Raw genomic sequence first — 19,729 nt, forward strand, 5'->3', positions numbered from 1 at the left:
TTATTATTATATTATTTTAGTTTTTATTTATTTTAAAAACAATAAATAATATTTTAATATTTTTAAATAAGTGGGACACGTGGTAGCATTTGGTAAATGTAAGTTTTTTTTTTTTTTTTTTTTTTCAAGCCAAACGATTTTGGGAGGCCTTTTAATTTTTAATTTTTTTTTTTAAAGGGTATTTTAATAAGTTAACCCCAAAAAAGACGTCATAGCCATTTTTTATATCTTTCCAAAAAAATATTACAAAGATATTATCATTATTCATTGTCATTCACTACATTCAGGGAACTCTACGGTCCCCACAAGAACCAAAAAATGACTTGCCACAAAAAAAAAAAAAAAAAAAAAAAAAAAAAAACATTGTCATCATAAATTCACTTGTTCTGCCTAAAACTAAAATCCTTGGTTAGCCAACCCAAAGCCAAAGGTCAGCAGCCATGGCAATAAGCTCGAGTTACCTGTCGCCATTTTTACTAATCCTTGCCCTTTTCCTTCTCCTCTACATCTCTCCCCTAAACCAAAACCATCTCCCTCTCCGTCTCTCTCCTTCCACCCCACCGCCACCGCCACCTTCTCCACCACAAACCCATCTCCAAACCCCGTTGCAACTTACACCCGCACCCTCTCCGGCGAAGGCAGAGACATCTCCTCCTCCAGATGCACCGCCACCCTCAACCACTTCCGCCACAAAACCCAGAAGCGATTCTCTCAGTCATTTCCAGGTGCGCATCATTCACGAGTTTTACTCAAAAAGTAAATTATAATTCTCTGTTTGTTTGAAATTAAGCGTTCATGCATTAATAATATTGTGTGAGCAGAAGAAGAGCAAAACGGAGAGGATTGAAGAGGGTCTGGCAAGAGCCCGAGCGGCAATCCGCAACGCGATTCGCACGCAGAACTTCACTTCTGACAGGGAGGAAACGTACATCCCCACAGGCTGCGTTTACAGAAATGCGTTTGCCTTTCATCAGCTGAGTTTTCAGAGCTTAAATAAATATTGCTTTTTTTTTTTTTAATTAATTATATTTGATTATGAAAAATACTAGAAACCATTTTTAAAAAATTCCAAATTCCTGCTAGCTAGCGATCATCTTGTCCGATCATTTTTGTTTGTTTGTTTAGTTTGTGGGCGGCTGTGTGTTTGTTTTCTCTGCTTTTTTGAGGCGGTTGAAGCTTTGAATCCAATGTTATCTTTAATATGAAATTTGACAGTACTCATAATCTTGCTGTACACCATAATTTCCTTTCCTTACTATATATATATGGAAGCATTTTGCAGACAGATTGTAATAAATGGCTATAAAGCTGTTGCAGATTTATAATGACAGCAAATGCTTATCACTACATTATTGATGTAATATCTAAACAAATATTCACTAATAAATTCTCTCTAAAATGTAGCACATGTTTTTTTAAACCCATCATTTCGGGTTCAAATCAACGAGAGTTGAGTTGATTCCTTAAAATTAAAGGACAAAATTGTCATTTTACTTCTTTTTTTTTTAAAAAAAAATACTTTTACTGATCTTTTTTAAGGCAGTTCAAATGAATTGCAAAGGATTCGAGTTTGTGTTTTTGGTAATTGGTGATTAGCATTTAAAGTTTGTATATATAACTGTGTACATAATGTCATATTATTTAAATTTTTTTAAAAGACGTATTAATATTGACATCATGTATAGGATAAATGCTTCTTTGCATATTTTAGAGTCAATTTCATGTATACGAGTTGGATTGAGATCCTTTATAATTTTCTTTAAATTTGAAATTCTTAAATTCATAAATCTCAGCTATTCATCTCATCTAGTCATATTTCAGCATTTATTAAGGAAATTTAATGAGGAAGCTACCCTCAAAGAATTTAATAAGCTATATTTTCTCATTAAATGCTGAAACATGACTTATTTTAAGCGTTTAGATGAGATGAACGGTTGAGATTTATGAATTTGAAAATCTCAAATTTAAAATGAATTGTAAGGGGTCTCAATCTATGAAAAATAAACGCCAAAATGTAACAAAACATTTTTCAAAAATAACAGTATTATTTTTCTTTTCTTTTTTTGACATGTCCACAAAAGAGGGAAAAGAGAGATTCGAACTAGTGATCACCGCTTTATGAGGCGTGGTCTTGAAAATAGCATTATGCATTTCCTTTCGTTTCTATAAAATGGCATTTATTAATCATTTAATCTGCGTCCATTGCACGATCACGTTGGTTTGAAATACTAAAATGAGAATTGATGGGCGTTGACCATGCAGGAGCCACATAGAGATGGTGAAGAGATTCAAGGTGTGGGCCTACAGGGAAGGAGAGAAGCCATTGGTCCACGGTGGGCCCATGAGTTACATCTACTCCATCGAGGGCCAATTCATCGACGAGATGGAGAGGGGGAATAGCATCTTCATGGCTCGCCATCCTGATGAGGCGCATGCATTTTTCCTCCCTATAAGTATTACCAAGATCGTTAACTTCTTCTACAGGCTTGACCCCTGGCACTTCCCTTTACTCCCAATCTTCACAGATTATGTCAATGTCGTCGCAACAAAATACCCTTACTGGAATAGAAGCAGTGGAGCAGACCATTTTATGCTCTCTTGCCATGATTGGGTATCCTTTAATTTCTGCCAATTACATCATCTTAATTACTTGCTAATCTCAAAATTATCTTTCTAATCAATCAACAGTTCTATTTTTTGCCATTTGATAATTAGCAATTATTAGTGCTATTTTATGAGGTTTTGTGTTTCTCGAATTACACTAAAGTAACATGTGTACAAACGTTTTGTAGTGGATGTCTATGGTCAACAACTCTATCTCATAGGTCATCATTCCGTGACTTAAAACCTCTGAAAAATCGACTTACAAAATGAGGGTACCCAATACACATGATTAAGATTGTACTTAAGTTATGTGGAACATTACCTATCTCACCTTAATCTTATCCCTAACATGAACGTATTGTCTATTTCGTTTTTCAGGCACCGGAGATCATAAAGAAGGACCGTAAGTACTTCAAGAACTTCATCAGGGTGCTATGCAATGCTAACACATCCGAAGGATTCATTCCTACAAGAGACATCTCACTGCCGGAATATAACCTGAAAGGTTATCCTGAGCACACGCTCGGCCCGCCCCGCCTCGGCCTGCCGCCTAGTAAGCGCACAATCCTCGCCTTCTTTGCAGGTGCCGCCCACGGAGACATAAGGAGCATGTTGTTCGAGCATTGGAAGAACAAAGACCAGCAAGTCCAAGTATATGAGAAGCTTCCCAAGAAGAAAAACTACCACAAATTGATGGGACAAACCAAATTTTGCTTGTGCCCAAGTGGGTCGGAAGTGGCAAGCCCCAGGGTGGTTGAGGCAATGTATCAAGAATGTGTTCCGGTGATCATTTCTGACTTCTACACATTACCCTTCAGTGAAGTTCTTGATTGGAGCAAGTTTGCAGTATTTATTCCTCCAAAAAGAATACCAGAAATTAAGATGATCTTGGAGGGGATTTCACAGAGGAGATATTTGATGTTGCAAAAGAGGGTGAAACAAGTAGCAAGGCATTTTGAGCTGAATCGACCAGCCAAGCCATTTGATGTAATTCACATGGTGCTTCACTCTGTATGGCTTAGAAGGCTTAACATTAAGCTAACACATAATATTCACTGACAACAAATATTGTGTATAGATTTTCATAGGTAAAGAAGACAAAACATAACTAGATGAATGATTTTGTTTTTCTCTAACATCACTAAGCTAAGAGAAATGTTATTTAGTAGGTGATCATACGACTATCGTACAAATGACATGGCGAGGTAATGAAAATAAGTCATTGATTATTTTTTGTTTTTTTTATAAGCCTTTGTTGATCCAAAAACTGATTTTTACTGCCTTATGAAAATGAGAAGCGTTTCTCATCCAATAAGTTGAGACATGCTACTCTTCAATCTCCTATTCATCTCTTTTTCAAATTCATCATTAAATATGTAATAACTCAATTTATTAAATTTACATGTGTTCTTAGAGCATGTGATGTCTGTGTAAACACAACACATAATAAAAATAGTAAATGATATTTCTTGTCAAAATTTATGTCTTAATTTAAAATTATACAAATAATAAATATGATTATCTTTCTTAAATATCGTTTACTTCATATTAGAAATAATAGGATTTTCAAAAAAGATTTTTTTTGTGTATTTTTGTTCAAAATTTTTTTAAAAAAATGATATATCAAGATATACAAAATAAAATATCACTTTTAGAAAATGAGCATATATATATTTAGGACATCCCAAAAAATAAAATAATATTTAAATCGATAAAGTGAAGAGGAAATTACTATTTAACGTGTTAAAGTCTTAATCAATTTATTTTCTGTTGTTGCTAAACATTCCAAAAAAGAAATTTGTGGTCCTTATATAGCTGTGCCAAACGAAGGACGGTGACCTTGGCACTTGGCAGTTTCTTTTGTGTCGGCAACTAATTATTATTATTAAATTATCTTATTTTAATGAGCAACACGTGAATGTAGGCAATTGAAACACGTTATCCTTTTCTGCATTTACCAAAAAAGGATAATAGCGACTAATTTCCGGAGAGTTTGAGAATTTATTCATGTTGTCACTTATTTTTTTTTATTTTTTTTTTTAATATTAAAGTTTGCATATCGCATAAACTATTATATAAGAGTTCTGCAGAGGAGATGGTGCAGTTTGTGGGCTTGGCGCGGCGAATTTGGTTACGGAGGAATGATGTCGTTCATGGCGGGTTTTTCTCACATCCAAATATCATTCTGCAGAATACCGCAAAAGCTGTTCGAGAATTTTCTTTGGCTCAAACAAGGGGGGAACAGTGCCCATCTCCGTGTGAGGTTCCATTTGCTCAAGTCTGGAAAGCTCCGGCGCCTGACTGGTGCAAGGGGAATTGGGATGCTGCGGTGGAGCGGGATTCTGGTAGGATGGGCTTGGGAGTGGTGGTGCGTGATTCCCAAGGAAATTTGATGGCGGCGCGGTGTGCAGCACGAATGGGGAACCTTGCCCCAGCAGGTGCTGAAGCTTTGGCTTTGTTACTTGCCATCCAGTTGTGCCGCGAGTTGGGTTGCCCCAACGTCCATTTGGAAGGTGATGCCAAAGGGGTTATTGATTTGGTAAATTCCACGGAAGCTGATAGGAGTTGGATGGGGCACATGATTGACGACATAAAAATGGAGTTGCAGGTGTTCGGTCACTGGCAGCTTACTTTTGTGAAACGTGAAGGCAATAAAGTGGCTCACAATCTAGCTAAGTATGCTCTAATGAATTGTATTTCTGAAACTTGGCATGATATGCCTCCTACTTGTATTCATGACCCTTTATTACTAGAGCAATCTGCTCTAGTTTTGTGATTTTCTAATGAGAAGTAACTATCTTTGCTCAAAAAAAAAAAAAGTTCTGCTATCAGGCTACTAAGAGTCAAATAAATGTCTGGCAAAGTAAAAAAAATTGTAGAAAAATCTCTCTCTTCCTAGTCATGCTAAATTTTGTTATTATTTTTTTTATTAAATTTTTATGAGTTAATATTTAGTTTCTAATTACTCAAAATTTATTTTTGGATTTAAAATTAAAACCTAGGGGTGGAAGGTTAACGCTTTTGGGATGGTATCACTTAAAAGGGATTTTATCATCCTAAATTTAGTACTAATATCTCAAATTTGAATTTCTCTAAATATCTCTATTCTTCGATTAAAAAAAAAAAAAAACAAAAGATCAGATGTCTAACACTTGAGGCAGCCGAAAATGTCAATTCATTATCTAATTGACAATATCTCCTATAATGACAAAAATACTCTTAATAAATTAAAAATTAAAATTAAACTAAAAATTAAAAAATTAAAACTAATTTTTTTTAAAGAACAAATTAAAAAAAAAAAAAAAAAAATTCAAATTTATAAGAGTACTTTTGTCTCATTAACAAAAATTTGGGATAATTTTTATCTTTTTACTGGCCTTAGAGGATATTGTCAATTTTTTGATCGAGACTTAACCAAGACCCTGCTAGGACCTTGCCAGGAGCCCGCTAGGACTTGACCGAGACTCGATCGGAATTTGGGTACGACCCGACATGGACTACGCCAGGACTTGACCAGGGTCCGACCGGGATTGTGCCGAGACCCAACCGAGATCCCGCGGGGACCCTGCTGAGACCTCGCCACCCGGTTAGGACACTGCTGGGACTCAGTTAGGACATTGTAATACCCTAGGGGCATTACAGACATAGCCGGAACATTTTTGTAATTTAAAGTTTAATATGATTAAATAAAAAATGTATATAAAAAAAAAATTCTAATTTTCGTACATACTAAACACCAAAAAACATTTTAGATCAAAACAAATGGAGCTTAAAAGGGTTTAAAACCCCCAATAATTTCATTCCATTGAAGTGAAACTATCCATCAACCTTTATTAACAAAATAAAAATCTAAACTTTAAGTGAAACTGTAAAATATAGCATTTATCTTTTAAAAAAACTCCAAATATAAAATAAATAAATAAATAAAAGTAATGTTTTTGGCTTCCATAGTTCAATATATATATAATGTTTGTATGAATGGGAGGAGCTTCTTCGATGTATGAGTAAAGAGGACATGGAATTTATGGCGGTGGTTGCACAACAATTATGGTTTCGACGTAACGCCTTTGTTCATGGAAAAAAGATCAGCTCTTCTATCACAGTGGTCGAATGTGCTGCATATTCGCTGGAGGCTTATCGAGTAGCAAATGCTCAAAAAGAGGGAGTTGCCACTAGGGGGAATACAAACGATCTCAAATGGGAAGCCCCCAATAATGACTTTGTTAAGTAAATTGGGATGCTGCTGTAGACAAACATAGAATGAAGATAGACATCAGTGTGATAGTTAGAGATGAGATGGGAGAGGTTTTGGCTACTCTGTTGTCGCCAAGAGACCATATCACCAAGCCAAATATTGTTGAGGCACTTGCAGCATTGAGAGCAACCTATCTATGTCGTGAGCTAGGGTTTTACAAGGTGGTCTTGGAAGGCGATACTCTCAAGTGGTGCAGACACTTAGGAAAGATGGTAGGAATTGGATCTGCTATGGACATCTTATTGAGGATGCTGAGGGGTATTAAATTGTATATAAAAATGGAAGGTTAATCATGTGAGACGACACCTTAATAGTGCAGCCCATTGTCTTGCAAAAGAAGCAGTATCTCTAGTCGTGGAACAAGGTTTTATTGAGAAAGTCTCCTATTATATTTCGGATATTATCTTTATAGATGTAGTTTTGCTATCTATAGAAATCGCTTTATAAAAATAAAAAATAAAAAAGAAGTAGAATATTGCCTATGTTCCACTTTCATGTAATTTAAGGATATTTAGAAATGATAAATAATACTGTTAAACTCTCTATGTGTTTATCTTATAAAAATGTGATATATATGCTTAAAAAAAAAAATGATATATAATATGACACAAATTTGAATATTGGCTGCCATCTACTTGAATTATCTCGTCAAACCTTTCTACTTTGCTAGTTTACTTCCGGTAGGCCTGCCTTCCTTCTTGATATTTTGCAAATATAATCGAGTAGAAATTGAGACCATTTTTTTTTTTTTTTAATTGAAGAGAAAAGAGGTTATAAGGGGATTATGAATGACTAAATTTGAGGTATTAGCACCAAGTTTAAGATGATCAAATTCCTTTAAGGTGATACTACTCCTAAAGGGTTAACCTTTCACCTCTAAGTTTTAGTTTTGAATCAAAAAAAAAGTTTTGAGGCATTAAAACCTAAATATTAACTCATAGAAATTTAGCTACCAGAAAGAAAAAGAAAAAAAAAAAAAAACAACAGAATTTTCATTTCCGTTTTATTTTATTATTATTATTATTATATTTTTTAAAGGCAACTACGCGTTGGACGCCTCAATTTGATAGCCGCATAGACGGACTCAATAAAATCCCCTTATTTCCTTTCCTTTTATTATTTTTTGTCTTTTCAACCATTTATTACATCACATGTACCCTTTCTGTTAGTTCTCTCTTCTTCTTTTTTTTGTTATTTGTTCCCTCTTTCTCAGCAGTCATGGCATTTAAAAACGTGGCATAGGATAAGGTTGTACACTTGAATTATAAATTAATTTTAGGGTACTTTTGTTTAACAACTTTATTTTTTTCTCACATAGTTTCAATTTGTATCACCAATGGTACTTAGGTAATGGCAAAAAAGAGAGATGATACCTCCGTTTAAATTCCGTCTAAAATTTGACGAAAGGTCACGTTAATACCATTAAAAAATTGACTTGTGTCTATATATTAATTAAAAATACAAAAAAAAAAATTAAAAAAAAAAAAAAAAACTGGGGAAAGAAAGGGGTGGCTTGAGGCTTGAGCCACCCCTTTGGCCCTTAGGAGGTCGGTCCGGGGGTGGCCAAACCACCCCCTTGGTGGTGGTTCGACCACCTCCAAGGGCCAACCCTAATTTTTTTTATTTTTTTTTTATTTTTTTATTTTTTTATTTTTTTTTCAATTTGCCCTTGGGGATGGCTGAACCTCCCCCAAGGGCCTAACCTTTCCTTTTTTTTTTTTTTTTTTTTAATTTCCAATTTTATAATATTTTTAATTTTAAAATTTTTATTTTATATTTTTAATTAATATATGGGCACGTATCAATTTTTTAATGGTGCTAACGTGGCTTTCCTTCAAATTTTGGACGGATTTTAGAGAAATGCATCATCTCCGTTTTTTGCCATTACTCATGCACCAATTTTTATACAAATTGAAACTGAGTAGGCAAAAAATAAAGTCATTAAACCATAGGGGCTTAAAGATATTTAACTTTTAATTTTATTATATAAAGAGTAATGTTCCTCACTAAACTCGTTCAACTATTATACATACAATAAAATTAGTCATTGCATTCGCAATAATTATAAAATAAAAATAAAAATTAGTGTCACTCCTAAGATAAAGTGTGAGCACTTCAAGGATTAAATTTGAACCATTAAAAAAGAGGAATATGATTTGACTTAGGTGCCATAAAAAAAATTACAACATATGTGATGTAATTTTTTTTAATAATTAAAATCTTATTCTAAATTTTTCATATGAAAGAAAAATAAAGTAAAATTAAATCTAAATCATTGAAAGAATTACAATACATATGTTTAAAAATGATAGTTTCAATTAACTAAAAAAAAAATTATATATTATATTTTTATCTCCACAAATATCTCACAATGGAGATGTGACATTCCTAACCAAATCTTGAAATTTTTTTTTTTTTTTAACACCAACTAATCTAAAGCCTATCAACACTATAATTTAAAAACAAAAAATCAAATTTGCTTTTTTTAAAAAAAAAACAAAAAACAAAAAAAAGGAGGCTAACGAGAAATAAAGAAGAAAGAAAGAGCAACGAATATTTGATAATGAGTGGAAGAGAAGAAGGCATGGCAACCTTCACTCTCCACTCGCCGCTTCTGATAATTCCGACTTCTCTCCTCCTCTTCCTCGTCGTCCTCCTCGCCTACATCTCTCCCTTAACCCAAAACCTTCTCTCCCTCCATCGCTCTTCCTCCACATCTCCACAGCTACTCTCCCGGGCGCCTGCTCCGGCCCAGAATGTACCTCCGCCGCCCTTAACTTTCACAACTAACAAGATTTCCACCCATCTCAAGGTGACCCCATTTTTTTACACTTTCTTTGATTCCAACGCCTTATTTATATAAATATATATGATTATGGATTATTTATTTCGGTTTTTTTTTTGGGGGGGGGTGATGAGCAGAAGAAGAGCAGCGGGACGGAGAGGATTGAGGAAGATTTGGCAAGAGCACGATCGGCGATTCGTGAAGCGATTCGCGCACAAAACTCTACATCTGATGAGAAGGAGATTTACGTTCCCAGAGGATGCGTTTACAGAAATGCCTACGCTTTTCACCAGTTAAGTGTTTGTTTGTTCATGGATATGTTCTTTTTTCTTTTTTGTGTTTCAGATTAACATATTTGAAATAGTCCAAGCATGCATGCCCTTTCTTTTTTGTTTGTTATTTGTTTTTGAATTTTGATGGCGGTGGAGGTGGAGGTGGAGGTGGAGGTGGAGGTGGTTTAACATATTCTAGATATTTGTTTATCCATATTACTTCAAATTCTTGCTTGCTTGCACAAATTAATAAGCATTTCTTTGCCTTGCTGGGTTTCTTGAACCAAAAACTAAAAAGATACTAATAAATGTCAGCATCAATTCAAAAGACTGATTTGCACTGTATCCCAATCATATATAATAATCCACTAATAATAATAATAATAAAAAAAACTTAGCATTAACTCTTTTATAATATAGTATTAGTACTAACTACTAATCTATTGTATACAACAGCGAAACTTCTAAATATTTGTCTATCCTTAAAGAGAGAACAAGATTCTCTCAACTTCAAATGAACTACAGTAGGATATGTAGTTAGTTATATTTAAAGGGTATTTTTGTCTTTTCACTTTTTGAGGGGATAAAAATACTAACTGAATATTAATGAATTGGAGATGATCTTATTTCCTCAAAAAGAGACCGGTTTGAATTCTTAGCAATTCAAATGGTTAATAATTCAAGAAGCATATAGTTTATATGGAGCCCGACAAGTTGGCGGACAGCCCAAAATTTGTTTTGTTAAATAGACCACATTTTAATTTTCTCACATTTACTACTCAAATTATTAATAGTTCGGTCAATAATTGTTACAAATGTTGTTTTCATGGAAAGTCGCTTGGTTTATTCCAACTCCTACTTTTTCTAAATTTCTAGATTTATGCACTTCTTTCCCTACGGAGTAGGGATCTCCTGTATGCTTCATGTGTATATGGATTGCGTCCATCTGCCTATTGCTTGAATATATTCAATCATCTTAACGTGCAAAATTAGAATTTAAAAGAAAAATGCTTCATTTCCATGGATTTAATTAGAGTAAAATTAAATTATGTTGTTTTGGATTAATCAGGAGTTACGTTGAGATGGTGAAGAGATTCAAGGTGTGGGTGTACAAGGAAGGAGAGCTTCCAATGGCCCACATTGGGCCCATGAGTTACATCTACTCCATCGGAGGGCAGTTCATGGACGAGATGGAGAGTGGGGAGAGCCCCTTCATGGCCACTCATCCTGATGCGGCGCATGCTTTTTTTATACCCCTAAGCGTCAGCAAGATCGTTGACTGCTTTTACCGGCTCGAGCCCCACGTGTTTAGTAAGCGCTTGGGTCGCATCTTCATCGATTATATCAGCGTCGTAGCCGATAAATATCCCTACTGGAATAGGAGCGCTGGAGCCGACCATTTTATGCTCTCTTGCCATGACTGGGTATGCCTATTTATTATTATTATTATCATTACTTTTTCATAATGATAATACTTATTGGGAGAATGACTTCTATGAATTTGACTCACATGCTCTTATTAAAGTATCTAAGTCAGATCTTGACTTCTATAAAGAGGTAGTGTAAACTCACTTTTTTGTGCCCACCACTCATCAAGTGACACCTTAATATTTTAAAATAAACTTAAATTTAAGGAAAAAAACATTGTCACGTCAAATTATTCCATCTAAATCCTAAAAAATCAATTTTATTATTATTTTTTAAAAAAAACAAAAAAAAAAAAATTGCTGGAGTGGCTCGCGGGCAGAGGTGGCCGTGTAGGCCACATCCAACCCATTTGGGGTGGCTGGCGATCCACCCCCATGGGCTAGGGTGGCCGTGCGTGCCACCCTCAGCCAATCTGGGAGGTATATTGTCATTGTTTTGGTACTTTGAGGTATTAATTGTTGCAATTGATATTTTGGAGGATAGATTATCATTAGGATGATAGTTTTAAGGGTTTAAGTAGCCTTTACCCATCTTTTAAATTGTGGGATCCATTAAAATGTCTGTTTAACCATCAAAATTTCTTTAATTTTTATCATATTTAATCCTAAAAGACCTTTTTTTTAGGTGTTTTCATGACAGTATATAAGTAGATAGAACGAATTTAGCCTACATTTTCTACTTGACTCTTCTATAAGTTAATAGGTGCTTCCTTCATTCTTTATATTTTTGTTGATTGGTTGACTTGTGGATCTTCATTTATTCCCCATTTGTTATGGCATAAAATGTTTTATTTTAGAAAATGTTTTTAGCTGAAATTATTTTTTTAGAAAAATGATTTCAGTTAAAAATATTTTTTAGCGTTTGACTTGATCAACAAATATTTTTTATATTTTCATGTAATCTCAAGAGAGATGAGAAAGAAAGAGAGCCGAATAAGACTGGAAAAAGAGAGTGTGTAAGAAATGATTACACAAATAAGAAGTGTAAACCATTTTATGCATTATGAAATTAAGTTATTTCTTTAGTCTACTGAAACTTTTTTCAAGTTGACCAAAATAGAAGAAGAAGAAGAAAAAATCCGAAAAACATTTTACGTCCAAAACAAACTAGCCTAGCTGTCTGGTATTGCAGGTGGCTTGGACTTGCCTCATTAATTTGTTAGTAAATTTTATTCACTAATATTCTGTGCTTGTTTTTTCAGGCACCATTGATCGTAAAATATGAACCTAAGTTGTACCAGAATTTCATAAGAGTCCTATGCAATGCCAACACATCCGAAGGATTCAAGCCCATAAGAGACGTCTCATTGCCGGAATTTAACTTGAAAGGTAGCCATAACCCCAGCCTTGGCCCACCCAGGCTCGGCCTACCGCCTACAAATCGCACAATCCTTGCCTTTTTTGCCGGTGCCGCCCACGGAAACATAAGGAAGATGCTATTCAAGCATTGGAAGGACAAAGATGAGCAAGTCCAAGTGTATGAGAATCTTCCCAAGGAGAAAAACTACCATGAATTGATGGGACAATCCAAATTTTGCTTGTGTCCAAGTGGGTCAGAAGTGGCAAGCCCTAGGGTGGTTGAGGCAATGTATCAAGAATGTGTTCCTGTGATCATTTCTGACTTCTACACATTACCCTTCAGTGATGTTCTTGATTGGAGCAAATTTGCAGTATTTATTCCTCCAAAAAGAATACCAGAGATTAAGATGATCTTGGAGGGGATTTCACGGAGGAGATATTTGATATTGCAAAAGAGGGTGAAGCAAGTAGCAAGGCATTTTGAGTTGAATCGACCAGCCAAGCCATTTGATGTAATTCACATGGTGCTTCACTCTCTATGGCTTAGAAGGCTTAACATTAAGCTAACACAAAATGTTTATTGATCAATCTGCATTATGTACATATTATAATCATTTTATACGGTAAGTTAAATTTTTTACTTAATCGTTTTATTAATTATAAACTACCACGTCAATTTATAAATGTTTTTGATTTTCGAAGCATCATTTAACTCAGTCATGTTTTAATTGCAACAATTTGAAATGATTAGGGGATTCGATTGCGAGTTCTAAATGTTTTAAGGAACAAGTTGAAACTTCTAATCATAAACTTTTGAAGACTAAATAGGTATTTGCCTTAAAATATTCAAGAATATTGTAGTTTTGTATTCACTATGATAAATTTTATTGCTAAAAAAAAAAAAATTAAACAAGCTAAAAAGTTCTAGAAAATCTCCTACTCAAAGGAGGTTAAGCTAATTTATATGGGAAAAATTAAATTTAGTTCTTAAGGTTTTTATTTGATTTAGAGAAATGATATTTTAGTAGACTCTCATATTACTGCCATACAACTATGATGATATGGCAGTGAAAATCAATTATTGGATCAATAAGAGATTATATTGCCACATCACTATAGTTGTATGGTAGTAGTATGAGAGTTTACTAAATATCACTTCTCTTGATTTAAGGGTTAAATACATTTTGGAAAATCTCATAATTGTAAAAAGGGGTGGAAATCTGTTAGTTTTATTAACAAAAAATGGACGAAGGTACCATTTCACTATTTAGCCATAACCTAGGTATCATCTATGATAATAAATGAAACATAAGTGAGAAAAATAATGGAAATTTTTCTCTCTAGGGTTCCTGCGAACATCTAGAGGAGAAGAAAGTTTTTCTTTCAACACGAACACCCTTGTTTGTGTAGGGAAGGCTAAACTACCATTATAGCATTCTGTTGAAGGTGAAAAATGGCTGAGGACTTGGAGGCTCTGTGGGGAAGGTTCACTTTGACGGAAGAAGAGCAGGAAGGGCTTGTGGTGGCTGAGGAGGATGTGGAAGAGATTACGGAAAAAGGGAAACACTGTCTGGTTGGTAAACTAATCACCGATAGATTTGTTGGGAAGAATACTATTCGGGCAAAACTGATCAGGGGTTGGAGGCCATCTGGATCACTGGAGTTCAAAGTTCTAGGTGAGAACTTATTTTTGCTGAATTTCGAACATGAGTGGGACAAAATTCGCGTAATGGAGGGTAGACCATGGATATTTGAAGGACAACTATTCTCAGTGGCCGACTATGATGGGACCACACCACCATCCGAGATGAACTTTGATACGGCACCTTTTTGGGTTCGCATGTTTAAGTTACCATTATCATGTATGGGTCGGGAGATGGGTTTCAAGCTGGGTGCCATCATTGGGGAAGTGGAAGATGTAGACACGGACGAAAATGGTATTGGTTGGGGAGAATATTTGCGCGTAAAAGTGCAAATAAATGTATTCAAACCTTTACCGAGAGGACGGATTCTCAAACTGAAAAACAAAACACTATGGATTCCTTTCCAGTATGAAAAAGTCCCTAAGTTTTGCTTTCAGTGTGGTGTAATTCAGCATGGTGTAGGGGGCTGTGTGAATGAAGAACTGAGATGGAAGCATGGAAAATCCACTGGAAAGGAATATGGGATATGGAATATGGATGCGGGCGGGCTCACCTCAGAGACGAACGGAGACGAACGGAGCAAAGAAAGGGGCGTTACGATGATGAAGGATTCTTCTATGACAATGAGAAATTCCATGGCACATCATCGGCGATGGGAGCTGCAACTTTCCGGCCAGCGAGGAGTCCACATTCGGAAAGTAACGGTCCTCCATCAAGGGAAGAAACAAGGGGCGAGAATGTCGGAAACTCTTTACATTCCAAAAACAGAACAGATGCTGCAATGGGCGGATCATCAGGCGGGGAATCTGCTTCTCTTATGAGAAATATGGGTAGGCATTCAATTGGTGGCGTAAAAGAGGGGATGACGAGTAATTCTAGAAACTCCCAGAAAGGAAAGAATGTGGAATTTATGGGAGAAGACTGCTGGACAGCTCAAGTGGAGGAGAATAATGTGGTGAATGGATGCGTGGCGCAAAAATCAGTTGTGAGCAAGGTTCAGATTAACACGCCGGGTATGGGGAGTATCTCTGGAATTTCTCAGAAAGGAAAGAATGATGATTTTATGGGAGAATCTGGCTGCGAGACAGATGGCGTGGGGGAGAAAAACAAGCAGAACAGCTGTGAGGTGCAGAAATTAAATGGGATGTATACTCAGCTAGCCACGTCCTTGGGTGAGGAGTTTGGGATTATTTCAAGTAAGGCATGCGATGGGCCTAGTGCTTTCCAAGATACAGGCCCAATGGGAAGGAAAATAGGCTCTTTGAGGAGTTGGAAAAAGAAGGCCCGAGAATTGCAAACTGGGGAACCTGTTGATGCGGGGAGATTTGTGAAGCTTGGGAAACGGCAGGCTGATGTTACTGATGAGGCAGAAAAGAAAAACAAAGAAGGGAAAAAAGGCAAGAAGACTATGTCGGGAGATAAGCCAAAGAGCTTATATTCGGCGGTGGCTGATGCTCAGCCCCGCCCAGAGCCATGAGTATACTAAGTTGGAACTGTCGGGAGCTTGGGAACCTCCGAACAGTTCGGGACCTTTGCCGTATGGTAAAGGAAAAGAAGCCCAGTTTGGTTTTTCTTATGGAATCCAAACTAAAAGCCCTGAAGGTGGAACATGTGAAGATTCAGTTGGGTTTTGGAAGTGTTTTTGTTGTAGACAGTGTGGGAAGGAGTGGCGGTCTAGCACTCTTTTGGAATAATGCTGTAGATGTAGAAATACAAAATTACAGCCGAAGGCATATAAATGCCATAATAAAGGGTGAGGGTGGGTTGCATTCATGGACTCTTACTGGGTTCTATGGACATCCTGAAGTGGCGAAAAGGAAAGAGTCATGGGATCTCCTAACACACCTACATACATTATCCCTTAATGCATTGATGTGTGTAGGAGATTTTAATGAAATTTTGTTTGATGAGGAAAAGTATGGAGCTAATAAACGGCCTCGGAGACAGTTACATGCCTTTCAACAAACCTTGGAGAATTGTCAACTCTACGATTTGGGTTTCTCGGGACCTAAATTTACATGGAGCAACAAAAGAGAGGATGGTAATTTCATCATGGAACGATTGGATCGAGCTGCTGCGAATCATGCTTGGATGGATTTATATAAGGAGTATGGGGTGGAGGTGATGGCGAATCGAAGTTCTGACCATGCACCATTACTAGTACAGCTGCAGAATTTTCGGCGTGGCCCAAGTAAACATATGAAGAATTTTTTGTATGTAGCAGGATGGGGAAAATCACCTAACCACCAAAAAGTCATCCAAAAGGTATGGCGGGAGAAAATGATAGGATCCAATCCGTGGCAATCTTTGTCAAAAAAGCTGGACAGGAGCAAAAAGGTGATTAAACAATGGCAAGTCAAAGAAAGAGGGCAAGCTGATCACCTAATCCAAGAAAAAACAGAACAGTTGAAGATTTTGCAAATGTCAGAAACTCAACCTGATGGGGAAGAAATAATTCGGCTGCAGCAGGAGGTCAATGATCTTATAGAAAGGGAAGACATGCAGTGGAGGCAAAGGGCTAAAGAACATTGGCTCAAAAAGGGTGATAAAAATTCAAAATTTTTTCATGCTAGTGTAAAACAAAGACGCCAAGCAAATCGTATTGTACGTGTGGAAAATGAAGATGGAGTTGTATGTACAAATTCTGATGAAATTTCAAAGGCGTTTATTGATTATTTCCATAATATTTTTTCAACATCCAAGCCATGTGGAATTGGGGAGTGTTTAAATGGGATGGAGAAAAAAGTTACACCTAGCATGAACGAGCAGCTGATCAGAGAACTATCGGTGGATGAAATCACTTGTGCTATTTCCCAAATGGGAGCCCAAAAAGTGCCGGGCCCGGATGGTCTGCCAGTGTGTTTCTATCATGACAATTGGACCACCATTGGAGAGGAGGTATGCAATGTTGTTAAAAAAAATTTTACTTCAAGTAACCTTAATGCTGAAGTGAATTTTACCCATATTGCATTGATACCAAAAAAACCTAATCCTTCAAAGGTCTCAGATTTTCGGCCTATTAGTCTTTGTAACGTTTTGTATAAAATTGTCTCAAAGACTTTGGCAAACAGATTGAAGGTAATCTTGCCTGAAATTATTTCCCAAAACCAAAGTGCGTTTATCCCGGGAAGACTAATCTCGAATAACGTGCTGGCAGCTTATGAAACTTTGCACTCCATGCATTCACGGATGTGGGGCAAAGTGGGATACATGGCCTTAAAATTGGATATGAGTAAGGCTTATGACCGGCTGGAGTGGCAGTTTTTGGAGGCGGTTATGGAAAAAATGGGGTTTGGAGCTAGATGGATTGGACTAATAATGAAGTGTATATCCACAGTGAGATATTCCGTTATTATTAATGGAATTCCGGAAGGGAGCATTCAACCAACTAGGGGGATCCGTCAAGGGGACCCACTCTCACCGTATTTGTTTATTTTATGTGCTGAGGCATTGAGCTCCCAACTCTTAAAGGCTGAATTTTCTGGAAGTCTCCGAGGAGTCCCAACCTCACCAAGGGGCCCGCGGCTCAACCATTTATTTTTTGCGGATGATAGCCTTTTGTTTTGTAAGGCCACGGCACAAGATTGGCAGCGGTTGTCAATGATTTTGGAGAGGTATGAACAAGCATCTGGCCAACGGCTGAATAGGGATAAAACATCCATTTTTTTCAGCCGGAATACCAGGCGAGAGGTGAAAGATCTCATTCTTCGCTTATCCGGAGTTCCTGCTACACAAAGGTATGACAAATACCTGGGGCTCCCAGCTCTAGTCGGTAAGTCTCTAGTTAGAGAATTCCAGAATTTAACAGAAAGAGTAAGGGCAAAGGTGACAGATTGGAAGGCAAAATTACCCTCACTAGCTGGAAAAGTGATACTCTTAAAAGCAGTGATTCAAGCTATCCCCACGTATAGCATGAGTATTTTTTTACTCCCCAAAACACTTTGTAATGAAATAAATGGCCTTATGCAAAAATTCTGGTGGGGGCAAAAAGAGAATGAGAAGAAAATACACTGGATGAGTTGGGAAAAAATGGGACGTGCAAAAACTCAAGGGGGATTGGGTTTTCGGGATCTTCATGCTTTCAACAAAGCTCTCCTAGCAAAACAAAGTTGGAGGTTACTACAACAGCCCGACAGTTTGCCTTCAAAAATTATTAAGGCCAAATATTTTCCATCAGGCAATTTGCGGGAGGCAAAAGTGGGGAGTCGACCTTCACTAGCTTGGAAAAGTATTCTTGCAGGTAGAGAATTACTATTTGCAGGTCTAATTTGGCGAGTCGGAGATGGAAAAAATATTTCAATCTGGGGAGATAAATGGATTCCAAATCCATCTTCTTTCACTGTTCAGTCACCTTGTTGAAAGCTATCTCCAAGAGCAAAGGTCTGTGAGTTAATTGAAACAACATCTTCACAGTGGAATATGCCCCTTATCCGAGAAATTTTTTGGGATGCAGAAGCAAACCTGATTGGTGGACTCCCGGTAAGCAGATATAGTAGACAAGACAGACTGATCTGGAATTTCACAAGCACTGGTGAATTCTCGGTCAGAAGTGCTTATTACCTGGAGTTGGAGAGAAATGCCGGAAATAGAGGTGAATGCTCTACAAGGTCGGGCTTCCAAGATGTCTAGAAACAAATATGGGAGCTGAGAGTACCCAATGCCATAAAGGTGTTCATGTGGAGGGCGTGTAATAATATTCTCCCTACAAAAGAAAATCTAAAAAATAAGGGGGTTTTGAAGGAAGCAAATTGCATTTTCTGTAGTAAAGCCATTGAAAGTACTGCACATGTCTTGTGGCATTGTCCAGCAGCTCAAGACGTATGGAGTGTCAGTGAACGAATTTTACAGAAAAGTGTCTGCTTGGAGGAGAATTTCCTGGGAATATTTGATTTTTTCCTTCGCAGGTGCAACTCGGAGGTGATGGGCATTTTTGCGATGACAACCCGTGAGATTTGGAAGAGAAGAAATGCAGTTGTTCACGGTGAGCAATTTCAACATCCTAGTGCGCTGGCTAAGGGAGCAATGCAATTGTGGAAGATGTGGGAACAGACTTCGGTGCAACAAGAGGAAACAGATATGAGTCCAGCTCCCGCGTCTAAAGCATATGTGAGGTGGAAAGCTCCTTCTATGGACACGTACAAATGTAATTGGGATGTGGCTGTGAAATCGGATGTGAGGGGGGTGGGAGTTGGTATCATAATCAGGGATTATATGGGGAATGTATGTGCAGCATCTTGCCTGTGTCTAGAGGGCAGTCCAGACCCTACCGTAGCAGAAGCGATGGGAGCCAGGTGTGCATTGGAATTTGGTAGAGATCTAGGCTTCCAAAATATTATATTGGAAGGGGATTCAAAAACAGTGATCCAAGCTATTGTTGGGAGAGATCATTGGTGCAAATTCGGTCAAGTGATTGAAGATATCCATGTTATAATGGCGGGATTTAG

At 36.9% G+C, this 19,729-nt stretch overlaps 3 protein-coding genes across 3 annotated transcripts; all 3 read left to right on the forward strand.

The window, feature by feature from the left end:
* The first annotated feature begins 409 nt into the window (after positions 1-409).
* LOC132172717 (putative glycosyltransferase At5g20260) lies at positions 410-3,801 on the forward strand. The gene is made up of 4 exons (XM_059584274.2): positions 410-725; positions 822-973; positions 2,263-2,611; positions 2,983-3,801. Exons 1-4 carry the CDS (start codon positions 441-443, stop codon positions 3,661-3,663), a joined length of 1,467 nt encoding a protein of 488 aa, XP_059440257.2. The 5' UTR covers positions 410-440; the 3' UTR covers positions 3,664-3,801.
* Positions 3,802-4,699: 898 nt separating this feature from the next.
* On the forward strand, positions 4,700-7,149 carry LOC148587925 (uncharacterized). Its single transcript, XM_088513314.1, has 2 exons — positions 4,700-5,333; positions 6,854-7,149. Exons 1-2 carry the CDS (start codon positions 4,700-4,702, stop codon positions 7,147-7,149), a joined length of 930 nt encoding a protein of 309 aa, XP_088369440.1.
* Positions 7,150-9,438: 2,289 nt separating this feature from the next.
* LOC132172718 (putative glycosyltransferase At5g20260) lies at positions 9,439-13,260 on the forward strand. The gene is made up of 4 exons (XM_059584275.2): positions 9,439-9,671; positions 9,782-9,936; positions 10,986-11,340; positions 12,546-13,260. The coding sequence occupies exons 1-4, from the start codon at positions 9,444-9,446 to the stop codon at positions 13,224-13,226; spliced, it is 1,419 nt and encodes a 472-aa protein (XP_059440258.2). The 5' UTR covers positions 9,439-9,443; the 3' UTR covers positions 13,227-13,260.
* The last annotated feature ends 6,469 nt before the right edge of the window (positions 13,261-19,729 follow it).

The sequence above is a fragment of the Corylus avellana genome, chromosome 1, assembly GCF_965113065.1.
Source record: "Corylus avellana chromosome 1, dhCorAvel1.hap1.2, whole genome shotgun sequence".
In the NCBI taxonomy this organism is placed as follows: Eukaryota; Viridiplantae; Streptophyta; class Magnoliopsida; order Fagales; family Betulaceae; genus Corylus; species Corylus avellana.